Here is a 25,961-nt window from a genome sequence, read left to right on the forward strand (position 1 = left end):
GACAGTGCCCCGTGGTGGAGTTAGGAGATTAGGTGAGGAGATCGAAGGAGAAAGAAGGAGCATCCTAGAATGAGCTCCGTAGCTTTGGCTACTTGACCCATACAACGTGAGTGTACTTCTTAGGAAGTCTTCACGAGCTGACACCTTTTTCCTGATCTTGCCTGGGGAATGCTAAGTAGGGATGTCACGATAGTTTTAATGTAGGGATATACTAATGCTCTTTGTTAATTACCCGCAGATGAAGAAGCATTTTGACTTGTGGGTAGTCATTGCCTGCGTTCTGCTTCTGGAAATCGTTATTCTGTTTATGATCCATCACATAAAAGTGTCTCGTAGGTTTGGATTTGTATTAGTTCCCATGTATTTCTACAACCTCGTAATGAGGGGCTTGTATATCCAGTTGTTTTTAGCTTTGTAGTAAATCCACTAACTTGGAATTCGGAGTCAGTGATTCTTCAGAGTTATGGTCTTATAAATTGAAATCTGTTAAATGAGTAATTTCTCCCCTATACACTTCTCAGCAGGTAACAACCATTCTCTTTATCTTACTACCCATTGCATTAACCTTCTAGGAAAGAAAATGTTTTGGTATCCATCATCAAATCAACTAAGTACCGTAAACCACCATCACACAAATCTTTTCATGGCATTATGTTCCATAAGATTGACAACATATAGGAACCTGGACTTCCAGGAACACCCTTCCCTCCCAAGTACCCTCCAACCCTCCATCTTGCAATGGACTCTAAACTAAAAGTTATTTCCTCATAATTGAAATCTTAGGCAAACTTTTGATCTGACCCAGTGCACTTGTGGGTGGGCCATATTTGATACCGAATACTATTTTTAACAATACTTTTTTTTCGTTTTCAGTGAGACGTCTTTCTCTTTGTGTATACATTTTGAACCCCTTGTCTTAGTTTCATTTTATTTACTTAAACTTGATGTGACTCTAAGTATTTGGTAGTATAACAGCTCAGCTATAGCTCACATCAAGACTGGAGTCTCCCATATTTAGCCGGCTAGTGGATTTTTCTACAAGGTTGGTAAGCAAGTGAATATCTGACGAATACTGTAGTATCTTACAAACCCATCGCCATTAACAAATGCCAAAATAGGCTCTGTTCTGTGATGCAAATTAAAAGTGCAACCATGCAAAGTAAGACACATAATAACTTAAATAAATATTCAAACCACTAATTGCTCACGTAGTATGCATGTCTAGGTTTGATTTGGTTCCCATTCAGGATAGACGAGGCATATCATTTTGAGTTTGACTAAAATGTCTAGATCATTAACGGTGCAGTGTGCAAAAAAAAAAAAAGATGACATGGAATGTTCCCCAGAGAAATTAATATTAATTGAAACATGTCCAGCCTTTACTTTTTTTATTTCCACTGTGTAGACAAAACATCGAGAATAAATGTCAAATGTGGAAAGAAAATTTCAGCAAAGAAAATGTTAGAAATGAGCACTCGTCATAAACACACACATTCATATGTAATATAAAATGCATAACAAATGGTGGTAAAACACAACCAATAAACAATATATGACTACTGTTGGTTCAACTGTTTAATATTATGCTTTTATCCTGTTATGTACTTTGCAAAATGTTAGCATTTTTTTAAGGAGAACTTACTGAACTCAGGTGAAAAGTATGTATACAGTACCTATTGCTATTGTCAAAAGATTACTGCATTAACATGTTCATATTACGTATGCAAACTGTTTAGACTGCTCCCTATTAAGATTTATCTAAGAGCCTTCCATGTTGGTGCAAGCAAATACATGTTTTCCAGATGTGTTCATGGAAGGCTTGGATTTGGTGGCTATAGTTTGCATGTTAACTGAGTTTGTATCTGAGGCTAGAATTCATAAATAAGTTAAAAGTACTACACCTCTTAGGGGTGTGCCTGGGACAATGACACTGGCTGTTGGGGAGTATCCGGCTTTGTTGTAGGCTCTGACCGTGATCCTATAATATCCCATGGAAAGATGCAATTGCAGTTGAGGTTCTGTTACGTTGACTTTTATTGGCTGTAACCGCGTTGTCTTAGCCAGTCTGCCAGCAGTGATGCAGTATTTTTCAACATGCCTTCTTTGAGAAACCTGTTAAACGATATATATTCAATGATCATATAATCCATACAGCCTCTTTCACTTGTAGTACCTGCATTGAGCAGAAGTTATAATATAAGCAGGATGCTATAACATAGTAAACAAAATGTAGGGCTCGATTTAGAGTTTGGCAGAGAGGGTACTCCATTGTACGCTATCTGTCAAACTCCCAATCCTCCATCCGATTTTGAATCAGGAAGATTGCCAGGTTTACACAGACAGAATACAATTTACTCCATCAGCATAGCCATCCATCAATGGTGTGGGCGCCTCGAGGAAGCACATAACATCATCTACCTTTTTTTATGGTGGATGGCAGTATTGCATTTTTTTCGTCTCTCACCACCAAGTAAAACCAGATGGTGACGGACAAGGAAAAAAACGACCCCCACACCATGGAAGGAAACTACCATGGGGTTGGGGCCATTTGGAGAAGTTTGATGGGCAAAATAAAGGCATGGTGGCTGATGTCAAGATTACTTACCAGTAATCCTCATTACTCTTAGTCCTACTCGTCCTCGACCCAGTTACTACACATGAGGTAATATTCACTGGCAGGAAACGGTTGCTAACTCCATCCTCCCTCCTGCCAGGGGCTATAATAACATAGCCAGTGTAAAGCACTCCCTGACATACCAAGCACAACAAAGTCCTGAACCAGGGAGGGTGGGTGGGAAAGAGGACTGGGTCAAGGACAAGTAGGACTAAGATTAATGTGGATTACTGGTAAGTAATCCGGACATTACCTCTAAGTCCCTCGTCCATGACCCAGTCATAACACGTGAGGCATACCAAAGCAGACCCCTCCAAAGTGAAGGCAGAAAACCCAGACAACTCACAGGAAAGAAGCGCACCACAGTGAACTTTAATGGCATGACAATTGACTCAAGGAGGAGCAACAGGCTCCACAGCAAGCAAAACACCACACCCAAAGTTCAAGCGGTTTCCTGTAGTGTTGAATAAAGGTAGGTCTCAGAAGCTCAAGTCCCAGCACGAGACAACCCGAGGGGACTGGGCCTGGGCCTCCGAAGGACACGGCGAACCAGAGCCCTTGTAAACCAAAGAAATAGCGGACATGATCCACCAACTGAGGGTCAGCTGAGAGGCACCCTTCCCATGGCCCACCAGCCTAAAATTAACAAACAGACTGTCAGAAGCACGAAAGGTAGCAGACCTGCCCACATACACAGACAAAGCATGCTTCACATCCAGAGAGTGAAACCAGTCTTCCTCAGGAGAAGAAGGGAAAGGGTAGAAATAAGGCAACACCAATTCCTGAGAGGTAAGAAACTTAGAACGAATTTTAGGAAGAAAACAAGAATCCAAACGTAAAACCACAGCATCCTCCATAAACCGCAAATAAGGGAGAGAACAACGCAAAACAGAAAGTTCCCCTAACCACTGGGCCAAAGTAATGGCCACCAGAAAAGCCCCCTTGAAAAACAAGAATTTGACATCCACAGTCAACAATGGCAGGGCTTGGGGCATATTGTTGAATTCATAGCATCAAAGTAGACTGTTATAACGAGTCTTTTTTGTTTTCGGGGCTCATTGGCATTTGGCAAAAGCGACTTTGAAGGTTCATAAACCATCAAAATCCTGTTAAGCAGTCCAAAGCACAATCAACTCTGAGACCCTGATTATGAGTCAGGGTGAGTGGATTTATCATATGGAATTCTGCTCTTCCTGATCATGACAGCCTATATATTTAAATGGCTCACTCTCTGGGTCCTGGCCCACTCCAGGCGCCCCCTTCCCATTTATTTAATTTTGGCCCTGGGGGAAGGGTCCCCAGGGGCCTCAATGAGGCACGAGGAGGGGGGCTGCGTGACCACTCAGGGATGGGGTCCCCTGGGCCAATATTGTTTTGGGGAGGGGGGACACGCACCACCCTCCCATTAAAATAAAAAAGGCCCTAGAGGATTGGGTCCCCAGGGCCAATATTGGCTCTGGGTTAGGGGGCACGTGCCCCCTCCTCTTTAAACCTAGATCACAAAACTGTAAAGAAAAACAAGAGGTTGAAATACAATGATAGATTACGATTCTGAAAGTGAATCAAAATCTATTGCTTCCTAAATATGTGAACCTGAAGTGAGTTACTTGTGGTAACCTTTCTAGATTTGTTTATCCATTTTGTCTCGAAATGTGTGTGCACCAGCTATAAAAATGAAACCCTAAAAGGCACAAGATACCTATGAGATATTTGCATTAGCCCATTCTCTTTTCATTGCCCTGAAATAGACTTTCACTTTAATACTGACATTTGACCTAACACAAAATTTAGAAGTATGAAATTGAGTTCAGTTCGCCAGATCAGGGGAGAAAGTACGCACAGTATTCATGTATGCATATCTCCTGCAAATAGGCCCAACCTGGCCAGAATATTATGACAACAATACTATGTTTTTATTCATTTCACAGCTCAAAGTGACATCTATTCTAGCTATGGTAATTCACCATCATTTATCAGGCACTTCAATAACATTGGTGTTCTCCTTTGGTTAGTGCTTTACAAATGCGTACTAAATTCAGACTAAATAAAAAAATATACTTCGATTAGAAATATGCTTGTTTCTTCCTTTCCTGATGGAACTCCAATGGCTCTCTTTACTGCCCACAACATCTGTAAAACGTGCCACACCAGCCACAAAGCCACCATAAATGGCACCCATGCATTTTGGCTGGCAAGGTCACCACGTATGAAGGATACCCACAGCCAGGACATCGTCAGAAGTGCAAGAAAGAAAGAAATGTTGTAAAAGGCATTCTCCATTTATTTGCCTGGGGTCTGGAGTGACATCCCATATACATCAGGGCTTTAGGAAAGAGCAGTTCACCTCCACACTCAGCACCCAGTTTTCGTCCAATCACTCCCTGAGTGCATCCTTGCCTGTGATCCTGTACAGCACTCTGCTGCACTCCAGTTATACAAATACCACATACATGCATAAATACATGCACACATGTATATATACCATATATACAAACCTGCACTGTCCCGAATTATAGTTGCTTCATAAATATGTGATAGTTTTAGGATCAACTACTATATATCACATTTTGTTAGCATCCAAAGAGCTCTTCTTGCAAAGTATTTTTACAGAAAAATATTGAACTGCAAACACTGATTTCTCATTAATAGGGCCTAGGAACTGCATGGAAAGGCAGTGTTGCCTTGAGGCATTGGAAGATCTAACCAAAGTGGAAATAAAGATCTAAACTCAACAGTGGAGTAACTATAAAAAACATATAACTCACTGAAAAGCCAGATGCATCATACTGTCTCTCCCTTGCACACAACACTATGGTAGTAGTAAGTAGTAAGTAAAATTTTATTGTATGATTAATTAAAATCTTACAATTAGAACAATTTTTAATACACACCCAATAAAACATTTCAAATAAATCTAAAATTCTTAATAATCTTAATCAGATTGTTTTTCTCCAGATAATACCACAACATTATTAATTCAATCCATCATCTTTAAGACATATAGGAAAGACTTGATATAGATAATAGCAATAATAATGTCATTTCTAATGAGCAAATTTACTTATATCATACAGAATTCATCCCTAGCTATCCAAAATTTCCAGATTTACTAGACTCAATTCTCTGACATCCAATTTCTTTTTTGCAAGCATCAAAAATGTGGTAAAATTAGCATTCATTATAATGTCCGTTGGACTAAAACAAACTACCATAGCATGTCTACATGTGCGAACACCGTTTTTGATGAAGACGTTTTTCAGATATTGCTTTCTTTCAGCTGTCATTGCTGCACAAATGCAAACCAAATGTGTGATATTTTCTTCCCATAAATTGCATAGTCGGCAGGGAGTTGATGTAGCTGGTCTCAGCCAAGCCATCGCATGCTTTAAGCCTGGCAGGTTACCAAATCTTGCTTTCATAAATATATTTTTGGTTTGTACTGTCCAAGGTATTTCTAAGTACGGCTGAACTTTAAACATTGTATATTCATTGACTATCATCCATGCATGCGACCGCTTAATATACAATTCTTTATCTTTCAGAAGAGATAAATGTTTTACTGATTTGTTAATTATTTTCTTAAAAGCTTGTGGGGTTAAAGGAATTTCCCAAATCTCGTGAATTGAAAGTTTTTTGAGAGCCATATCAAGGTATTTAAAAAAAGACAACTTTTGATTCCATTGTATCTCTTGCCATAGCAGACAGCACATTGGATTATTTGTTTCCATGTCTTTACGTATTGACCCATCCCATTTGGACTGGGGGCACCATTGGATCTCTCTTTCTTAATAAGTTTACAGACTTGACTTTCCCTTATAGTTATTTCGGTATTCTTATTTTCCTCGGTTCCTTATGTACTCTCAATGATGAGGCTCAAAACCGTGCCTAGATCGCGATTCAGAGGCAAGTGTAAAAACGTAACCCAATCTGCTTCAGCGACTGTCGAAGAGGTGGATTTCCTACTAGCTCTGTTTAAGTTATTGACTAGTACCCAGAATTCTCTTGCATTGCTCCTTTTACATGTATATAGAGCTTTTTCCCATAGCTCTTGTTTTGCTTGCGTTTTTTCCTTCCAGGTCTATTTCCTTACTTCTGTATTTAATCTTTTTAAGTTTTTCACCATGGATTCGATTGTCTGGGTACTTCTTTACCAGTCTTAGGGTTCTATTACGCTCTGGTTTTAAATAGATGACACTCAGACGATATTTTAACCAATGCCCGTGATTTTCTTTTCAGCAAAGCATATTTCCTGGTCAGGTAATGCATTGTTCTTCTCTAAAGTCTACGCCAAAAGAACGGCTGACAGATGCAGAGAATTCTTGAGGATGAGAATAGACCTTCGTTCTCTTGGTGCTTGTTATGGTCTTTTTCGTCCTTGCCTCTTGAAAGTCACATATAAGAATAAGACGATCACTAATTAGGATCATGTTAAATTGAAGTTTCATAAACTCTTGCAAGATACAAAACATGGACAATTCAAGAGCTTCGACATCTCAATCTATTGAAAGTTTGGATTCCCTTTGATGTCCATGACTATTTGTTTGCATTTCATATATCATTATGCTATTATTTACTCACATAATGTTTTGACTTTTCAGATTTCCTATTGTTGTTAACCCTTACTAATTGTTTTTTTTCCTCCTCCTTTTTAGGCATCCTATTGTTTGTGCTCGTCCTTTTCTCATGTCTCAGAGACTGTGATCATCCGTGTGTCCCTTCCTTGGAGTCATATCATCTGTTCATGTGGCTACATTCTCCTATCTTTTTTGGAATATTATAGGTATACGCTATCCCCTTTTTATTCGTCCCTTTTTGTTCTTCCCTCTATCTCTTTTTGGACTCACCCTTTCCCCTCTTTTCTTGTTGCATTTCCTATCTCAGTATATTTTCCTTATCCTTATCTAATTCTCATTTTGTTCCTAATGTTCCCTGATACATTCACGTTTATATTAGTGGTTGCATGGTTTACAGTGTATTACTTTCATAATATGTCTGGCTTAACGTATCTCTTCTCTATGGTAATATTTTTACGTCATTAAATATGATTTCGTTGAATGTCAAAGGCTTGAAATCTCCTATTAAGAGACACCGTGTTTTGGGGCACTGATCTTAATTAGTAGCTGATATAGCTATAATCCAGGAATCTAATCTTAAGGAAAAAGAATCTTTAAAATTAAAAAGACATTGGATAGGTGCAGTTTTCTTTTCTCCTGGGGATACTAAAAGAAATGGAGTTGCTACTCTTTGTCATAAATCTCTTTGTGTTAAGTTAATTTCTCACAATTCTGATGATGCAGGTCGCTGGTTGTTTACTGAGATGTTGAATGGAAGGATTCCAGTCTCTTTTTTTATATATATGCCCCTACTACTCGGGATTTTTTTTTTGTATAACCTCACCAAGAAACCTTTACAGTGTTCTGATGACAACCTTATACTAGCGGGTGATTGCAATTAGATTAGTGATCCTTTTATTGATCGTAAACTATTTGTACAAAGATGCCTGGAGATTGTGTAATCCCACCCTGAGACAATTTACTTACTTTTCCTCTAACATCAGACTCAATCACAAATCGATTATTTTTTTGTATCACACAATATTACTCAGTCCTTGCAGTCCGCTGATATAAGTTGTATACTAATATTTGATCACGCTCCCATTTCCTTTCAATTAGATATAGTTAATAAGCCTAATCTACCTAAACACTGGCATTTCAATAATTCCCAATTTTTGGATCCTGTATTTACCTCGTCTTTTACTTCTTTTTTCAGTGAATATTTTTATTTTAATCAAACTGAAAACGTATCTTTTCATATTATTTGGGACGCTTTCTGAGCAGCTGCTTGTGGTTTTATTATTAATTACGTCTCTAAAAATCGAAACACTGCCTGCAAGCACGACACAGAATTTTCTGCAAAAATGAAGACACTGGAACATTCCTATTTTTCCACCAAATCAAAAGAATGTCTGTTTGAATTTATAGCCACTAAGTTTCAGTTTAACAAGGAATCTACTGACAATGCTTCATTATATTTATTAAAATCTAGTGCAAAATTCTATGGCAGTCAGAATAAATCAGGCAAATTGCTGGTGAATCATCTTAAGGTCAAACACAATAAACTTAATATTAAATCAATTATAGATGCTGAACAAACATCCAAATATAAAGATACAGGAATCTTATAGAAATTTCTTCAAATTTATAAGTCCTTATATATGCCGGAGGCCTTACCTTCAGATACTGACGTTATACGCTACCTCTATACTATTCAAAAATCCCTTGGTACACAACTTGATTTTGCACCATTGGAATCTGATGACTCACAAGAAGAATTACGCACTGCACTGCATACACTCAAAAAAGATAAAACACCAGGCCCGGATGGGTTTACTGTGGTATTTTTCATACACTTTTCTTAGTAGCATCTTTCAAAATTGCATGCTCTCATAACTTCCTTTTCACATTCTTGTGAATCTTCTGGCTCTTTTTTGGATGCTTTAATTTTCCTCATCCCCAAAGAAGGAATTGGTCTACATTATTGCAGAAATTATAGGCCCATACCTCTAGTAAATATTGATTATAAGATTTTTTCCAAAGCTTTAGCTTTGAGGCTGGAGTCATATCTCCCTGAGCTACTTAGTAAGGAGCAATCTGGTTTTGTAAAAGGATGTTTCATTACACATAATCTTGTTTATTTTTCTATATTCTGTCCAAAACTTCCCATAAATCTGATTCTATAGCTGCAATTGCCCTGGACCCAGAAAAAGCGTTTGGCAGGGTATTTTCATATTCGCCTTCTATTTTTCTAACTTTTAACTGGTTTGGTTTTGCTCCAAAAATTATAACTTTGATTTCTCTTCTTTACTCAAATCCTAAAGCGGCAATTTTTGCTAATAGCCTCAGCTCTTCATATTTTTCTTTAGGCAGAGGTGTCCAAGAAGGATGCCCTCACTCCCCCTTTCTCTTAAAATTAGCATTGGAACATTTTTTATCTAAAATACGTCGGAATTCTGTTCTTCATGGCTATGAGTCCAATAATTTTCAAATTAAATTAGCAGCATACGCTGAGGACATCTTATTATTTCTTTCACAACCCCATTCTTCCCTCCCTGCCTTTTTACAAGATGTAACTTCATACTCATTTTTAGCTGGTTATAAATGAAATAATGATAAGTGTGAAATAACTAAATTTACCTTCAAAGATGATTTTACTAAATCCAATTTTGTGTGGAATCTCCAACATATAAAGTATTTCGTTGTATACTTTTCCTCATCAATTAGAACCTCAATTTATTTCAACTTAGAAAAGTGTTCACAGAAGCTTAAAATTCAAAATGGAATGGTGCAATGAGCAAAGGTTCTCTTCACAGAAGTCAATCAGACAACTTTGGTAGATTTTCTTTTTATTTCTTTCCATCTTCTTTCTTATATAATCTTCATACGTAATCCATGCACATAAAACACATCCAGCCAATGCGTTTCGTTCACTATATTGAATTTGGTCAGGGCTCTTGTGTACCGTAGTGGTGAAAATGACAAGTTTATCATCACTCCAATATTCAATATGTGAGTAGAAACAGAGATATTTCTCCTTTTAAAGACGGATCAGAAATGCTCCATTAGGATTTCAAAATAACTTATATACGTGACTGTTATATCCTGGCAGCGCCATAACATATGTAGGAGGTCCGCTCCCACCTCTCCACATCACAGGAAACTCGCAGTGAACTACTCCGGTGGAAGTAGTGGTTACTACCATTTGGGGTGACGTATGCCCGCTGTAGAATATAGAAGCTGATCAGCCTAAAGCGGGCATTTCTTGAGACCTTGAATGTCCTATCCATTATGGTCTCCCAATCCTTGTCCTCTAAAGGCCTGCGTAGGTCTTCTGTCCAGCAGTCTCTCAGCGCTACCAGAGGCCTGATGAAGTAACTGCCTATTGCTCTATAAAGTGTATTTATGGTGCCCCCTGCCGTTCCTATGTATCCACACATGGAGTTATGGTCTGACTCTAAGTTGCCCACCCCCAATGCCTTTGTATAGCCCCAATGATCGCTCTATGTAGTAAAAACTAGCCTTGGGAGATACCCCACTCCTTCCTAAATGGGATCAGTGCCCCGTCCTTGTATAAGTCTCCTACTTTTATAGCCCCTGCCTGCATCCAGTCCTCTAGACCACTCCACTGACCCCCATGTGGTAGCGCTCAGATCAGGGTCATTGGAAGGTCCGGGGAGTAGGGTCGTCGAGTCCGTGTCTGCTGGAGGCACCTGTGCCAGCATCACCGTATCACTTTGTCTTCCTTTGTGCATTCCTGCGGTGTCACTGCAATTCTCAGGAGGGTGCGCAATGGTGTATCTCCCACGGCAGGTCCCCCAGTCCCTCCGGTCAGGCTCTTTGTGTACAGCAGTGGGGTGCTGATCTCACTTGTGGCTTAGATTCAGTACGTGGCTGCCATTTTCCTTCGGTAGTCTTACTCAGGAGTGGAGAAGCCGGGCTTTGAAGCTCGCCCCAGCTCAGTCTTCCAGGGGCTCCGGAACGCCCGTTGCCTCTCTCCGTCGGTTTCCAATCAGTGGTCCGCTACACCCCGGGGTCTTCTAGATCGTGTTAGTCAGCCGTCACGGGCGCCATCTTGTCTCTCCGCGCAGCTCCGCTTTCAGTACCGGCAAATGGCTTTCTTGACTCTAATAGTCCCCGCTGCCAGTTTATAGGTGTCCTCACATTAGTGGGGGTCTGGTCCCTCTTTTTGCTCGTCTCAGGGCCCCGCGATTGTGTCAAAATGGCAATGGATGGAGGTTCGTCGACGGGAGCTCGGGCTAAAGCTCCCTACTCCATCAACGTCAGGCCATGCCTCCAATTTCTAACATACCAATAGCTATACCTTTTAAGTTTTTTAAGAAAATATATTCTATATTATCTTCCTTCCTATGGAGTAGTAAAAAGTCTTACATGTCATTATCAAAACACATGCGTCCAAAATCAGAATGAGGGGTAATCGTTCCTGATTTCCCTAACTATCATAAAGTGTTTTTGTTACATCATTCGTCTAAATGGATTTAAGACTCCTCATTAGATTATCCACTTTGGCTTGAGCTTGAACAATGTTATCTTTCTCCTTTCTCTTTTCAAGAATATTTATTGTTTACTCGTAAACCACAACACTTATCTACTCCCATTCTTAAGTGCTCGAGTAAGTTACTAGAATCTGTTTTGCCATATCTGCCTGCAGTTTCTGAAACCTTTCTTTACTCTATGGCACAATAAATTCATATTGATTAATGGTAAACCTTTTTACTGGAAAGCTTGGAGACAAAGAGGTCTAATTTGGGTGAATCAATTATTTTATTCACCCATAATAATGCTGTTCTATCGTTATCTCATGCCCACCTTTTATTTGACCTCCCCTCCTCTTTTTGGAATAAATAACAACTATTACAAAATGCCTTATATCTCGAATATGCCCAATTTCATTCACATCCCCTCACTACTCCAGCACATAGTCAGTTATGCAATCTTCTTAATACCAGCCAGAAGGCTTCCACTATATATTCTCATTTGTGCGTGCCCAGTATTACTAGAGACAAAACTACTGTAGAGTTAATCTGGGAACAGGATTTAGGTGGGGAATGGTCTATTCACATATGGAATAAAATACAGACCAAAATTAGAAAAGCCTCTAGAGCGGCAAACGCAACACAGACACTTCTTCATATATAATAGACTTTTTCTTTTCCCTACTAATTTACACAAGATGAATATTAGTTTTTCCGAAACTTGCTTGACATGCTCCTCAATGTACGCTGATTTAAAGCATTTACTTTTTACTTCTCCTTTCGTTCATGATGTTTGGAAATGTGTTTGGGCTCAGACTAACTCAATATTTAATTTTACAGCTTCTTTTTCTATTACTAATTGTTTTTTAGGAAGTTTATCAGATGACTGGGATAATTGTCTTTCAAATGTACGAATTTTGGACTTACTTATAGCAGTTGCATTTCAACAAGTTACTAAACATTGGAAGGATTTAACTAAATTATTCTTCCAAACTTGGTAGTACGCAGTTTGTCATAACCACAGATTAGATAAAACAATATGTGTATCCTATCTCTTTACTTTTATGGTCCTCTGTCACAAAGTTTATTGATGATAATGCAAAATGTTCCTTTAAGCGTACTACCCTACAGCAAGAAGGTTCACAGCCTCCTTGGCATTCCTTACTCTAGTTATTATGAATACTTGATTATATTTGATTCTTTTATAGTGCTTCAAATCTATATGTATTTGTTGTAATCTGGTTAGGAATGTTGCACAGCGGAACTTTACGATGTCATGGAATGTTGGGGAGAGGGTTGGACATTAGTTCAGGAGCTTTGCTGCAGACTGGACCGTTGATGCTGGATCTGGATAACCACTAATAAATCTCTACTTTAATTCTTCAATGTGGTGAAGACTTATTATTACACTGGCGACGAGGGAAGGGAGAAGTGGAACATAGTCGTATGTTAGTGGAGGTTTTAGAAAGACTGAGGGCAAAGGGTCTGACTGTAAAAAACGAAAAATGTCGCATTGGAGTAGAAACAGTTTCTTACTTAGGTCATGTGATCTCGGGTGATGGTATTCAACCAAAATTGGAGCTGGCACAGAGTGTTGTAGATGCCCCCACACCAAAGGACAAGGAGGAAGTAAGGTCATTTTTGGGTCTTGCCGAGTTTTATTCTAAATTTGTTCAAGGATTTGCTTGTGTAACTGAGCCTATTAGAGCGCTGTTGAAGAAAAGGTTGCATTTCATGTGGTCTAGTAATTGCCAGAAGGCTTTCAATGTGATCAAAGTTGAAATTGGAAAGATGCCTACTCTCGGGCATTTTGATGTCAACAAGAAAACAGTATTGACTACTGATGCTAGTCTCAAGGGGTTGGGTGCAGTGCTCTCCCAAGTGGTGGATGGAGAATAAAAGACAGTAGCGTTTGCATCCAGGGCTCTTAGGGGAGCTGAAATTAATTATTCTTGCATCGAAAGAGAGGCTTTGAGTATTTTCTGGGCTGTACAACATTTTAAGTTTTATTTGTGGGGAATTCCTTTTCTAGTTAGGACAGATCATCGTCCCCTCATCCAAATATTTTCTTGCAGACATAGTGAACATATCACACCCAGGATTAAACGCTGGAGTGAAGGTTTGCAGGAGTATAATTTTCAGGTACAGTATATACCTGGGTCCAGTAACTTGTCTGCAGATTGTCTCTCTCGGTTACCTTTAGTGGAAGCAGGTGATGACAATGATGTTGAAAATGTGTGTTGGGTTACTGAGTCTTCTTTGACGCGTGAAGCATGGACTGACGGTGTGGACAGAGATAGAGAGTTGGGATTGTTAAGGTTGTGGACTAGTCAGGGCTGGCTGGATTATAAAACTTTGGAACATGAGATGAGAGCATATTGGTCTGTCAGGGATGAACTTTCATATGTTGGTGGGAATCTTATGAGAGGTGAAAGAGTTGTTCCGCCAGTGGAGTTTAGGAGCAAGATTATTAACACAGCCCATGAAGGTCACTTGGGGAGGAGTCTTACCAAGGCTCAAGTGAGAGAGAGATACTGGTGGACTGGCATGGATCGCATGGCTGAAGATGTTGTCAGAGAATGTGTGTCCTGTCCTTCTAGTGATAAGTCTCATGTTGTCAGTCGAGCACCATTGTCTCCTGTTGAAGTTCCTGATGCTGTTTGGTCAAAATTAGGACTGGACATTGTGGGCCCCTTTGAGTTGTTGTCGTCATATGAGCGGTTTGTCATCCTTCTGGTCGATTACACCTCTAAGTGGGTGGTTACGAAATGTGTCTCCTCTGTGAACACTGGGATTGTAATTGATTTTCTTAGGGATGTTTTTGTCTCAGAAGGCATACCTAAGTTTTTGATCACAGATAATGGAGTGCAATTTGTATCTCATGAGATGCACAAGTTTCTCGAGGATTACAACATTATGCATCAGAAAACAGCATTGTATACACCTCAAGCGAATGGTTTGTCTGAGAGAATGAATCGTGTTGTTAAGGACTGTGCACAGCGTTCTCTTAATTCTAGGGTTTCATTCAGTAGTGTTTTGAGGGACACATGGTGGGCGCATCGTACGATGCATAATGCGGTCACTCAATTATTGCCTTTTGAGGCTTTAAGGGGTAGGAAAGCTATCTCTAAGTTAAATCCATCCTGGCTGCCTGTGAGCTCTGGGGTGATAGTTCCTGAGGAAGAGAAACATAGGAACATTTTGGAATATCAAAATAAGTATAAAGCAGACTATGACTCAAGGATGCGAGTGAAGAGTAAGAAGTGGAATATCGGTGACAGGGTGATGGTGAAAAATCCTAAGCATACATTGAAAGGCAAATCTTCTTTCATTGGTCCTTTCACAATAGTTTATATTAGGAAAAATGTTGTGAGAGTCAACACTGGTTGTGTATGGAGCATGTCTAGATTGGTGAAGTGTTTAAAGAAATCCACACGTGTGCGCCATTCTATAGATAATGAGTGTGAAGTTGGTGATAATTTTGATGATTGTACTCATACTCGTGAAGAGGAACAAATTGTGAGTAGAGATCCTGCTTCCAGGAATACTACTCAAAGAGATAGGAATCTTCCTGTCAAATTCAAAGATTATGTTATGCAATGAACTTTGTATTGTAGTTGTGTTCGTAATATTTGATTTGTGAAATATACCAGCTTGTTTTATATTGTAAGTTCATATTAATTAATTTTACTTTTTGTCAATTCTTATATTATTCTGTTGTCATTGTTATTCCTTTTGGTTTCATGGGCAGGAGATGTGTTGTAATCTGGTTAGGAATGTTGCTCAGCGGAACTTTACGATGTCATGGAATGTTGGGGAGAGGGCTGGACATTAGTTCAGGAGCTGAGCTGCAGACTGGACCGTTGATGCTGGATCTGGATAACCACTAATAAATCTCTACTTTCATTCTTCAATGCGGTGAAGACTTATTATTAGAGTATTCTCAGACCCATTTATTTTTTCTTTTATACTTGTATAATCTACCTTCTACTTGGATAATTTTTTGATCTCATAATCAAGCCTTTAAGTATCATGCTGTATTGTTCAATAACATTTTAATAAACTGAATACGTTTATAACCCCTGCCTCAGCAGACCAAAATGTATTTATTGATTCATGATTTTTTCTATAGCGCACACATGGCCCAAGAGTGCTAGTGCACTGCCCAACTGAAACTTTCAAGGTTTAAAGTATAACTTAACAAAAACAAAAGAACAAGACCAGTAAAGTGTAGGACACATGGGTATGTCATATAGCAACAATAAACAGAAGTACTAATCAGTTTGCAATAAAGCCAGACACTAGAAGCAAGAAAAGTCAATGGGTGGAACGTTATTAGATTACCATATAACGTCTACTTATAGAAGCTAAGACTGCTAAGACAGCAGTGATTCAGAGCAGATACAGGAAGGTAAGTTTAGCAGATTGCATGAATAGAATGTTATGTGCAGAGGAATGGGGCAGCTGAGAGGTAGAGTTTTGAGGGCTAGTGATTATTCATGACCAAAATGTGCGTTTGTCACATGAGGATTTCCAGCTCCATTGTGAATTTCAATATACATGGAGAGTGCACAATGCATGGAAGGGGTTCCAAACTTTAATTGTGCTGCCTACAAACCATTGCGTCCTTGGACATTTTTGTTTGGAGGCTGGTGGCTCTATGAGAAGAGTATCTGCATTCCATAAGATCCTTTGACATCCAGAATTTTCAAATTGTAGTCAACTAAATAGGAGTAGATGGGAATTGCTTTATGGATAATACATACGGTCTTAAACTGAGCTCTAGCTTTGTTTTGCATCCAGATACAATGGAAGCTTCTATGTCGAAAAGTACCTTAAGGGTGTGAGAAGTAATTTTGGTAGGCAAGTGAGGGCTGAGTTATCTTAATTCAGTTTGAAAAGAACAAGAGCTTGTACAAATCCATAATCCATAATAACTTAAGGACGAATCCTGCGTTCCCTGGCACATAGCATTTTTTTTTAGATTTTAGGTTATGTCAATTATTAATGTAGAGACACCGATTTTGTGTTATCAAGAATAGCAGATTGGCAGTCTAAGATATTAAAGAGTCATTCCATCATTGAACAGGTAGCTTGGTTTTTTTAGTAAAGATTATCAACAATCCTGCTTTCAAAGCATTGAATTTTGAGCGATGAAGAATCAGCCATCATGGAAGGATCTCCAGGGAGTTAGAGAGGACTGCCATATCAGTGAGAGAAGATACCACGAGGTAAACTGTATACCATCAGTATACAGACAATAAAGGATCCCTGATATATTAAGAGTAGCCAAAAGTCACTCCATATATACATTGAAAAGGGCAGGAGACTGTGTGAGTCTTGAGGATCCCACGTTTTGCAGACTGAAATGACTGGATAAAGAATTACTGGTATTAAACGAGTGAGATTAGGTTGATAAGTACGAGGTTCAATCTTTAAGGATGTTAATAAGAGAAGTATGCCAGAAACCATACCGCATAATCTACAACCTGTAGAAGAGATTTTGCCATGCCTAATAGAAAACGGGCTAGGAATTAGTCAGAAGTATATGATGAAATAGCTGAGTAGCTGCACCTCCTTCAATCAGCTTCCCAGTCAAAGGTACTCCTGACACAGGGAAGACGTAGTTGGAGTTACTGGCATCACTGAAATGTAGAGATCTGTGTTATTTTACAGCAGGATGTTAACATCTACTGTACAAGTGATGAATTATCTACAGCAGTCCAGTAGGGGGAGAGATGGCTGAGTGCATTAAGTTAAGTAACTGGTAGGTATCACCTTGACAATAGTGTTGAGTTTTCAATAGAATGGGAACAAGTCATCTGGGCTTTGCACTTCAAGTTGAAGTTAGTGAAGACGTCAGAGCTGACACGAATGCTTGTGCTACGGTTTTCGGGAGTTGCTTATGCTGTCAGTGGATTTCTTATCTACAGCTTCATTCACAGCTGCTTGGTTTACGGACGCTCTCTGGTCTCGGCCCTTCATTGAGCGGACATCTCTGACCTCTCTTATCCTTCGGAGCTCAAACAGGCGGCAATCAAACCCACAGCGCTCCGCTTTGTCCTGATAATGACCAGATAAATTGCGGAAGGTTGAAGAGCCCTCAACAGATTTCCGGCTGAAAATGATAATTATTAAGGAATGACACATAGGACAACGTTTAATCCATATTTTTACTCAGGCACAGGATTATTAAAACTTTTCGCCATTATTTTACTTTATGCGTATCACCTCGCGCTGTCCACATGCACTTCACGAGCACTGTGTGTTCACTTTGCACAGTGAGCACTTTTCCATCAAGTGATATTTGGTACTGCTATTAATTGAGTGTAAGAATATAAAATAGCTGTGTTTGGATTATTATTGGCCATATCTTTTCTTGTAATTTATTTATATTTTCAATACATTAGTCTGGAGTATTGTATGGATGACAAAATAGTTTATTTCAAAATGACGACCTTTGGGACATTGTTGTAAGATCGGGTCTCCAGAATGCTGGGCGCACTATAACTATACCTACGACCACCACATGGTCCCTCACTCGTAACCAGCACTAGTGACTCACTGTCTCTAGAACGGTAACTTCTCTCTCACCGCTCCCTCTCGGGTAGGCCCACCTCGACCCTCATGAGTGGCAGTTATCTTTCCCACCATATTCCCACTTTAGTTAGTGAACTGCAAGTGGAGTGAAGAACAACTCCTCATTTGAATAAAGGTAGGACTCTTCCTTTTACCATCAATCTCTGGTTCCACCTGAATATCGAGCTTTACCAATGCTCCTTCGCTTAGAAAACAAAGGCATGGCGGTGACTGGCTGTTGGTCAAAGCCTTTGAGAGAAGAACATCCTTTGTGTCATGCCCCCTACCCACCTGGTGCCCAGTAACTGACCCGTAGGTTAGTAGCACATTGGGGTGACTCAGTGCACATCACTGATTTAATACCCAAACTGTGGGTCAGAATCCAGCAACTGGCTCCATTTTCTGTGCCTCCAAACCTGTGAAGGGCAGGCGCTAGAGCACGAAGAGTCTTGGGAAATGTGCGCATCGGTGGCTGAGGGCGACCCAGAGCCGGCCTGTTCAGCCATTTGGTCTCATAGAGTCTGTTCCTTCATGTCAGACTTGGCGTTTCAGTCAGTCAGGGCCATCCCTTTTCAGGGACGATGGCAGGTCACTGCATGGCATGACAGGTGCCCTGTAGTGCTGCCACACGGTCAGCACCCGCAAGCGCCAGTCTGCTGTCTCCTAAGACCACCTCTCAGATAATTAAAGCAACAAACTCTTCTACTTACAGCTGCTCAAACATATGTGGTCAGCCAATCAGGCACCAGAACAGCTCCTAGTCATATAAGAACACATTGCCTCATAGGTGGTGCATCATTAGTCATTCCTGTGTATAAGATCACATATAAATTTAAAAATAAAACATTTCAAATAAAAGAATAGCTGTGAAGGAGAGGTTATTGAATCAGGAAAACACTGCACGAGCAATAAAATATCTTATGCTCATAAAAGTTCAAGTAAGTTCATAATTACCTCCCAGCTGACGGAGACTGCCCTTCTACCTGGTGACAGAGGTTCGATGACTGGCTTGGTCACATTTGGCATTTCTGTGAGCTCTGGTTAAGAAATTAAAATAGTAGGCAAAAAAAAGAACGAATAATTGTTTTAAAGAGGTTCTCGGAGTGAAAATATAACTAAGAACTTACTATGAATAATTACAGTTTCGGTTCCCCAATCACAGTGATAGCATGACTCGTCTGGGATGCATTTCACTTGAGCACTGAATGATGAAGACATGCTGGACGGTGGGATCGTGACTTCTACTTCGGACTTTGTTATAGTCACCTAAAGAGCAATGCAATGAAGAGTTGTCAGTAGAGTATTATCAAGCAATGGGGGAAACAGAGAATTATAGTCTAGCAAGAGGAATGTAATCTTATATCTTAAATAGGTGCATCTAACCAAGAACGCAGCATCAAAATACAAATAATATCAGAATCACATCTACTTGTGACTTGTGACTGAAACACACTGAGCAAATCACCAGTCCCTAAATGGGATTACAGTATCCCCGGACCAAAATATCCCAGTGGCGTCTTCAGGATGTGATCAAGAGGGCTTGTAGCCTACCTCTGTGAGCATTCTGTTCTAGGCAACAACAAGTTTTCGAGTGCCTCAGGGCTGAAATTATTGAGTCCTCAAACTTTGGACCAGATAATTCCAGGCACGACACACCAGAGCCAGAGACCTCTCAGGGGCTTAGAGAAGCTCCTCTGACCGGCCCCCATCCACCCTTATATTTCAAAAAAGGGGAGCATAAAAAGCTTTCCCAAGCTGAAGTGCCAGGATCTCTACACTCCTGCTGCCGCCAAAGCAAGGCCACCCCCAACCTAGAGCAGAACCCCGAAACATTTACTACCTACTCCAAGGAGGTGGTTACATGTCTGTCGATAGGGTCTAGTTATTTCTCCTGGAAGGGGGAAAACATGTAGAACTGTACCCGGTATTGTCGGTTCCACACATATTTCCCATTCTTGGGGAAAAACGTTCGAATCCCCATTATATCACAGGAAGACACCGTCTGGTCTCCTTAAATCCAGCCCGGTATCTTCCTGCGGAGATAACAAGGCCCTATGAGTTCTGGGACTTGTATTTGTTTTTAGATTATTAAAGGTATGTCTTAAAAGTCTAAGCATGTAAATTGCTGTTGAGTGAACTGGACTCTAGAGGTAGGTTTAAAAAAAAAGCCGAAATTGCTACATTAAAAGGTGCATACCTTCTGCTGTAACATGATAAGTTATTAACATTTGTATAGCACACCTCTACCATTTGTAAGGACTTGTATTGCTTGAAGAATGTGATGTGTGCACAACTGGGTTTGCCAGTGGTATGTATCCTCTATGACGGTCCTGAGCCGAAGCTGCATGGGTGATTGCAACTGAGAGGGGGCACCGGAATGCAGCATTTAGAGAGAGAGGTCTTAGGAAACGCTGCTGGGGTCATTGTAGGAGATGGAGGGATGGATAACCTGGGGGCATCTTGCTGCTTCTGTCGGGTCTTTATAACAGTGGGGCATTACGATATCGACGTAGCACTGTCACATTACAGATGTCAGTTGGATTGTCTCAGGGTGGTAAGTGTGCTTGAACTGAACATTGCTTGTTGTGGGGCTAGATATTTTGGACTAATGGTGGTGTGTTAACAATTTAAGTGTTAGCTGTGTATCCACCAATTTTTAAGTCTAAGGTCTATTAAGCAGCAACCAACCTGTTACTCTTTAGTTCTGGCTGGCAGCACAGCAGTTTCATAACCTTATGCGATCAAAAGAAAATAGCTTTAGTCTACTACTCAGAGAGGGGCTTAGGCTCCACCCACATGCCGGCTTTCCGGAATACAGGTTTTAACTGTGTGCGTCCACTGAAAAGAGTGCTTATATTGCTCTTTTTGGCTCATGGGAAGATTATGCTCAATGCAGCAGGACTAAGTTGGTAATGGTGGCAAACCAATGATAATGGCTATTGGCCAGATATGTATATTATTAAAATTTACAATAAAGTCAGACAGCATGACATTTTTAATCAGAAAAACAGATGTGAACGTCAATCCAGTTAAGGGTGGATTGCTATTACTCTGTACGAAAGCCTACAGAGGATTTAGTTACACAGAATCTCACAGATGTCCAAAGTAGACAAGGGTTTTGGTGTTTATTTCCGCCTGTGACAAACTGTGGATATAGAAGATTTATCCTGTGAGAATCCTTGTTAGGCATCCTTAGGAGAGCTAATATTTTCCTTAGACCACTGTCATGTTGTATACCTTTGTAATTTTATGACTGTTTGGTAGTTACCTTACTAAAAGCTTATACTCAAAGTAGGGGGCCTGAGTTGGTTGTGGTGACGAGCCATAGGCCTGATTGGTACACTGGGAAAAGTTATGTCCAATACCATAGGTGTGATCTACTTATGGAAATTTATGACAAAGACAGTAGGTCTAGGCTAGTTTTGCAAAAATCATGTTTTAAAGCCAACAAGCCTTTAACAGTGGGTTGTTATCACATTGTGTTACAGGCCACGGACAGGTATTTTGTTACATGTAAACTCACATTTCCATAGTATGCAAGGGTTTTGGTTCTGGCCACCCATTCTGATAATCTGTGGAGGTTTTCACTGTGATCATTCTTGTTAGGCTTTATTGAGAGAGCTTATATATTGTTCTACAAACTATTTTTTCACATATTTGTCATTGTATAAGTATATGCATGATGATTGACAGTTTAAGTGCACTTGAATAGGTCTGTGTTGGTTATACAATTGGGCCTAGCTGGTCAACTTAGCCATCTTGTGAACAACAAAAAAGAGGATGAGAAAGAAGGAATGTAAAAAAAGAGGTAATCAAGTGATGAGTTACTTCAAGAGAGAGACCAGAAACAAATAAGTAATTGACATGACAAAATTCAAATTTTCAACCTGTACTCTAGAGTGTTGGGGTTGGTGCTGCAAAGAACGTGCAATACATGTATTCTATGCAGGTTTTGCAGATGGCAGTTAGTTCGGGGTGAGAACGCTGGCGGTCGCCTACCTGTGCTTCTTGTGGATTCAATAAACTGCTGTGCCACACCATATTGGTGATCGCTCTTCTTAGACCAGAAACAAATAGGTGATGGATATGATGTACTTCAAACCTCTCCTCTAGATAATTAAATTAACATGAGCTATATATACTAATATGTGGTGTTTCGTTTAGCCCTAAAACGTTTGCCCTAGTTGGAAAATCAATTTGACAGATTTAAAGTCCGATCTCTTAAACTTTACCAGGAAGCTAAGGTTATACAAATATTTAGCTCAGAAGAAGCCTATGAATAACACATCCTGCCATTGATCCTAAAGATAAGTTTTAGAGACTCTAGTATCTCCTACAGAATTAGAATTTGGGACTAACACGGGTGCCTTTGAACAGTAAAGCATTATTAAAAAATATCTAGAGAGTGACATTAAATTCAATCCACATTTTGTCTTTAAGTTCATAATTAACTGAGCAGTACTTTTTGAAAAAAAAAGTAGGTGAAGGTTGTAGATACATGTTTACTATAGGTTCTAAAGGAAGTCCTAACAACTAAACCTCAGTTTAATGCCAATGAGAACCAGAATTCAGACTGGACCATCATACTCAACCCCTTCGACAATGAGGTAAATGAGATGATAATCTTGGAGGTGTACCTGAATAAAGCAGACTAACAACAGGGAGACTACATGTTAGAGTAGACATATGTCCTGATTAAGAGTTTGGAAGTCTGATCGCCTGAACGTAGCATCTGCCAGAAGACCACCGCTCTGGAGGCATACTGACAGCTGAATTACGCGCTTACCACGATGCCGAAGGTGTGGCTGTGGAGATCTTGCGGCAGAGGAGATTAGTTTTCCACACGTATCGATGCTAGTGTGAACATTTTGACTTCATCTGTGTTGAATGCACACATAAGCATTATACATGTGGAAAAATACCACCTACCAATTGTCGGAGTCTGTTCCATATGTGGACAGTCTCGGCAATGGGTATGTGGTACAAAAAGACTCACCTGTATATTGCAGCAAAGAGGGCCGTAATCCTTAGGGTGAAAATGCTGCTGTGAAAGGGGGACCTGAAGAAAGGGATCCACATCAACTTTGACTGAAATAACAGGAAAGGGGTGAGTATGCAACCCAAATCCTTCATTTCTGCCGACTTGAAGCTGGCAGTTCCACCGCCAGGGTCGGCTCATCAGAACGCCAACTCATAATACAGACGGTGGTGAAACTCCTCTGTACCACCCTGTGGCAGTTGTTTTTCCCCGACCTCAACCCTAGCGGTCTGCGGTGTGCCGGCGGTGTCAGAGGTTCAGCTACAGTCTTTGCAATAGCAATCCGCCTATCTTGTAATACGGAGGTCGGACTACTGAGCTCGCAGCAGTCAGACCGTGACTGCGTGTATGGCAGTTCACGGACCGCCAAACACGTAATAAGGCCCTTTATAATGATCTCATCATCCACTTAATAGTGAAATTGGATAAACCTTGGAATATTAGCACATTCAGCTTTATGAGAGACTATGGAATACAAATTTTTCAAAGTTACTCACTCTTTTATACCTGTACTGTATTTTTACGTAAAATATGCAAGTATTTTTACGTAAAATATGCAAGTATTTTTACGTAAAATATGCAATCTTCAGACATCACCCGGAGACTCATCATCAGCTCCATTGGTTCTTTGACAGAGAACATAGCCAATTATTTAAACACGGTCCTGCTGTTTTAATTTTTTCTCAGTTCCTGTGGTAGGGACACCAGATATAATTATGAAACTGGAGGGATTACCCACTGAACAAGACTGGTTGTTATTAACCATGAATTCAGTATGATTATATATCTTTAATGAGCATATAGTTATTTTGAGTGTCAGTCTTTTTTACTTTCTGCCTCCTATTTGTTTTGCCCATTTTGTAGAAACCCAACATACTTCTACAGATAGCATCACCCACAGTAGACACTATTTAAGGCCCTCTTTTAGAGCTTGGTGGGTGTCTTGCTGACCACTGCTGCCTTGGAGGACTACGGCCTGCCCTATTAAGAGATCTTTTCTTCCTGGTGGAAACATAATGCCCGTATGATTATAAAAAGAACAGCCAGTTTGACAGACAGGGCACACTGAAACATTTGTGGACAAGTATTCTGTCCGCCAAAGTCTAAATGAGGCACTTTGTCTTGATCAAATCTAACTGTAGCGATGTGGTCCAAGCACAGTCATCTCTTTGCAAATCTTATGATGGGTCATTTTCTTAATTCTGAACAGACATATGCCTGGGCTGAAGACTTAGATGCCTGAATGCCAGTTGTAAATTTGTAGATTTTGCATCTAGATAATCTTTTTACTGGTTTGAAGCTCAACAACAGACACATTTGGTGACTCTGTGGCCAAAGTTAATTTAAACAGCATGAATTTAAAGTTTAACTCTGTGGCTCGTCACATCACAGCATGGTAGAGTTTAAGGACCTGATAATTAAGATTTGTGAAAATATGAATATATTTTTAATCCATCTGAGACTCTGGAGTCATCCTTCTGGTCTCCTGTCATTATATATTTTATATACATATATATATATATATATATATATATATATATATATATATATATGCGCAAACAGAAGTCTTTCACCACAGAACCACCAGGCAGGCAGCAACGAGGAAAAACCACGCAAGTCCCAGTCTTCTTTCGGCAAGTTTATTTAAAAAGGCAAGTTCACCAAATCTGACGCGTTTCGGGCGTCCGCCCTTGGTCACAGATCGTCAGGCAAATGAAAGAACATCCCTTTTAAAGGGTACATTGCACGAATTTAATTAGTGATTTTTTTCTTTTTGCAACACCATGTGATTAGAAATATATATATCACAAACAAAGCCTCCTGTTACCGGAGCCTCCGACCCTTCATGGCAGCCTCTTCACAATGGGCACGGAGCAGCCCATCTTCTTAACATCACTGAACACAAGAGGCTCAATACCGGCAAAATCTGTGTTTATTCACGTCTTAAACACTGCAGAATCCTTCTTAAACCCAACGTTTCTGCCTCTACAGGCCTTGATCACAGGTGGAAGGACGTGTTTAATCAATATATAATATATATACTTATACATTATCTACTGGCGGTCGCCAGTAGATAGTTATCGTTAGGACTGTGTTTCCATAGGAAATCTGAAAATTCTATTTTGAATAACTTTGGCGCCGGTTGGCGGATCCTCGCGAAATTTTCAAAACTAATGGGGCACTCCACTCAGCACCTACCCTGAAAGTCTCGGGGTGATTCCTCATGCAGGGGCTGAGAAAAAAGGGGGGTCCCAAAACGCGTTTTCCCCATGCATTTTCCCATAGGACCTTTAGTCGAAGGTACAGCCCGAAACGGCTGAACAGAATTACTAGAAATTTGGCAAAGAGGTGCTCCTCAGGTCAGGGATGTGCCTTTTGCATATATGGTGTCAATCTGTTCAGTAGTTCCTGAGAAAATTGCAGTTAAAAGTACATAAATATCTATAAGCGCGCACCGTGCGCGCACCATAACGTGCGCGAGCGTAATTCTGATTGGTGGTTACATGTCAGTCAACAATCGAATCGGTCGAAATCAGGAAGTGTCGTCCGCCATTTTGTGTGTGACAGTGAAAAAGAAAGGTGGAGAACGTGAAAAGGGGGCAGGGTACAGAGTTCCTGACCCCCTAGCCTTTGTCAGGGGGACCCTGAAGTACCCCGAAGGGTGACAAAAAACATTATTT

At 40.1% G+C, this 25,961-nt stretch overlaps 1 protein-coding gene across 2 annotated transcripts in view; it reads right to left on the minus strand.

Annotated features, from left to right (window-relative positions):
• LOC146865407 (interleukin-12 receptor subunit beta-2-like) overlaps positions 1–25,961 on the minus strand; it is a 598,479-nt gene that overhangs the window by 200,211 nt on the left and 372,307 nt on the right. For both annotated transcript variants that reach the window (XM_085631968.1, XM_085631957.1), the window contains 3 exons: positions 19,370–19,508; positions 19,197–19,279; positions 1,902–2,112 (listed from right to left, as the gene is read on the minus strand). In XM_085631968.1, coding sequence (XP_085488094.1) covers positions 1,902–2,112; positions 19,197–19,279; positions 19,370–19,508 — 433 coding nt within the window. The remainder of the gene's footprint in view (positions 1–1,901; positions 2,113–19,196; positions 19,280–19,369; positions 19,509–25,961) is intronic.

The sequence above is a fragment of the Triturus cristatus genome, chromosome 2_1 (assembly GCF_964204655.1).
Source record: "Triturus cristatus chromosome 2_1, aTriCri1.1, whole genome shotgun sequence".
NCBI lineage: Eukaryota > Metazoa > Chordata > Amphibia > Caudata > Salamandridae > Triturus > Triturus cristatus.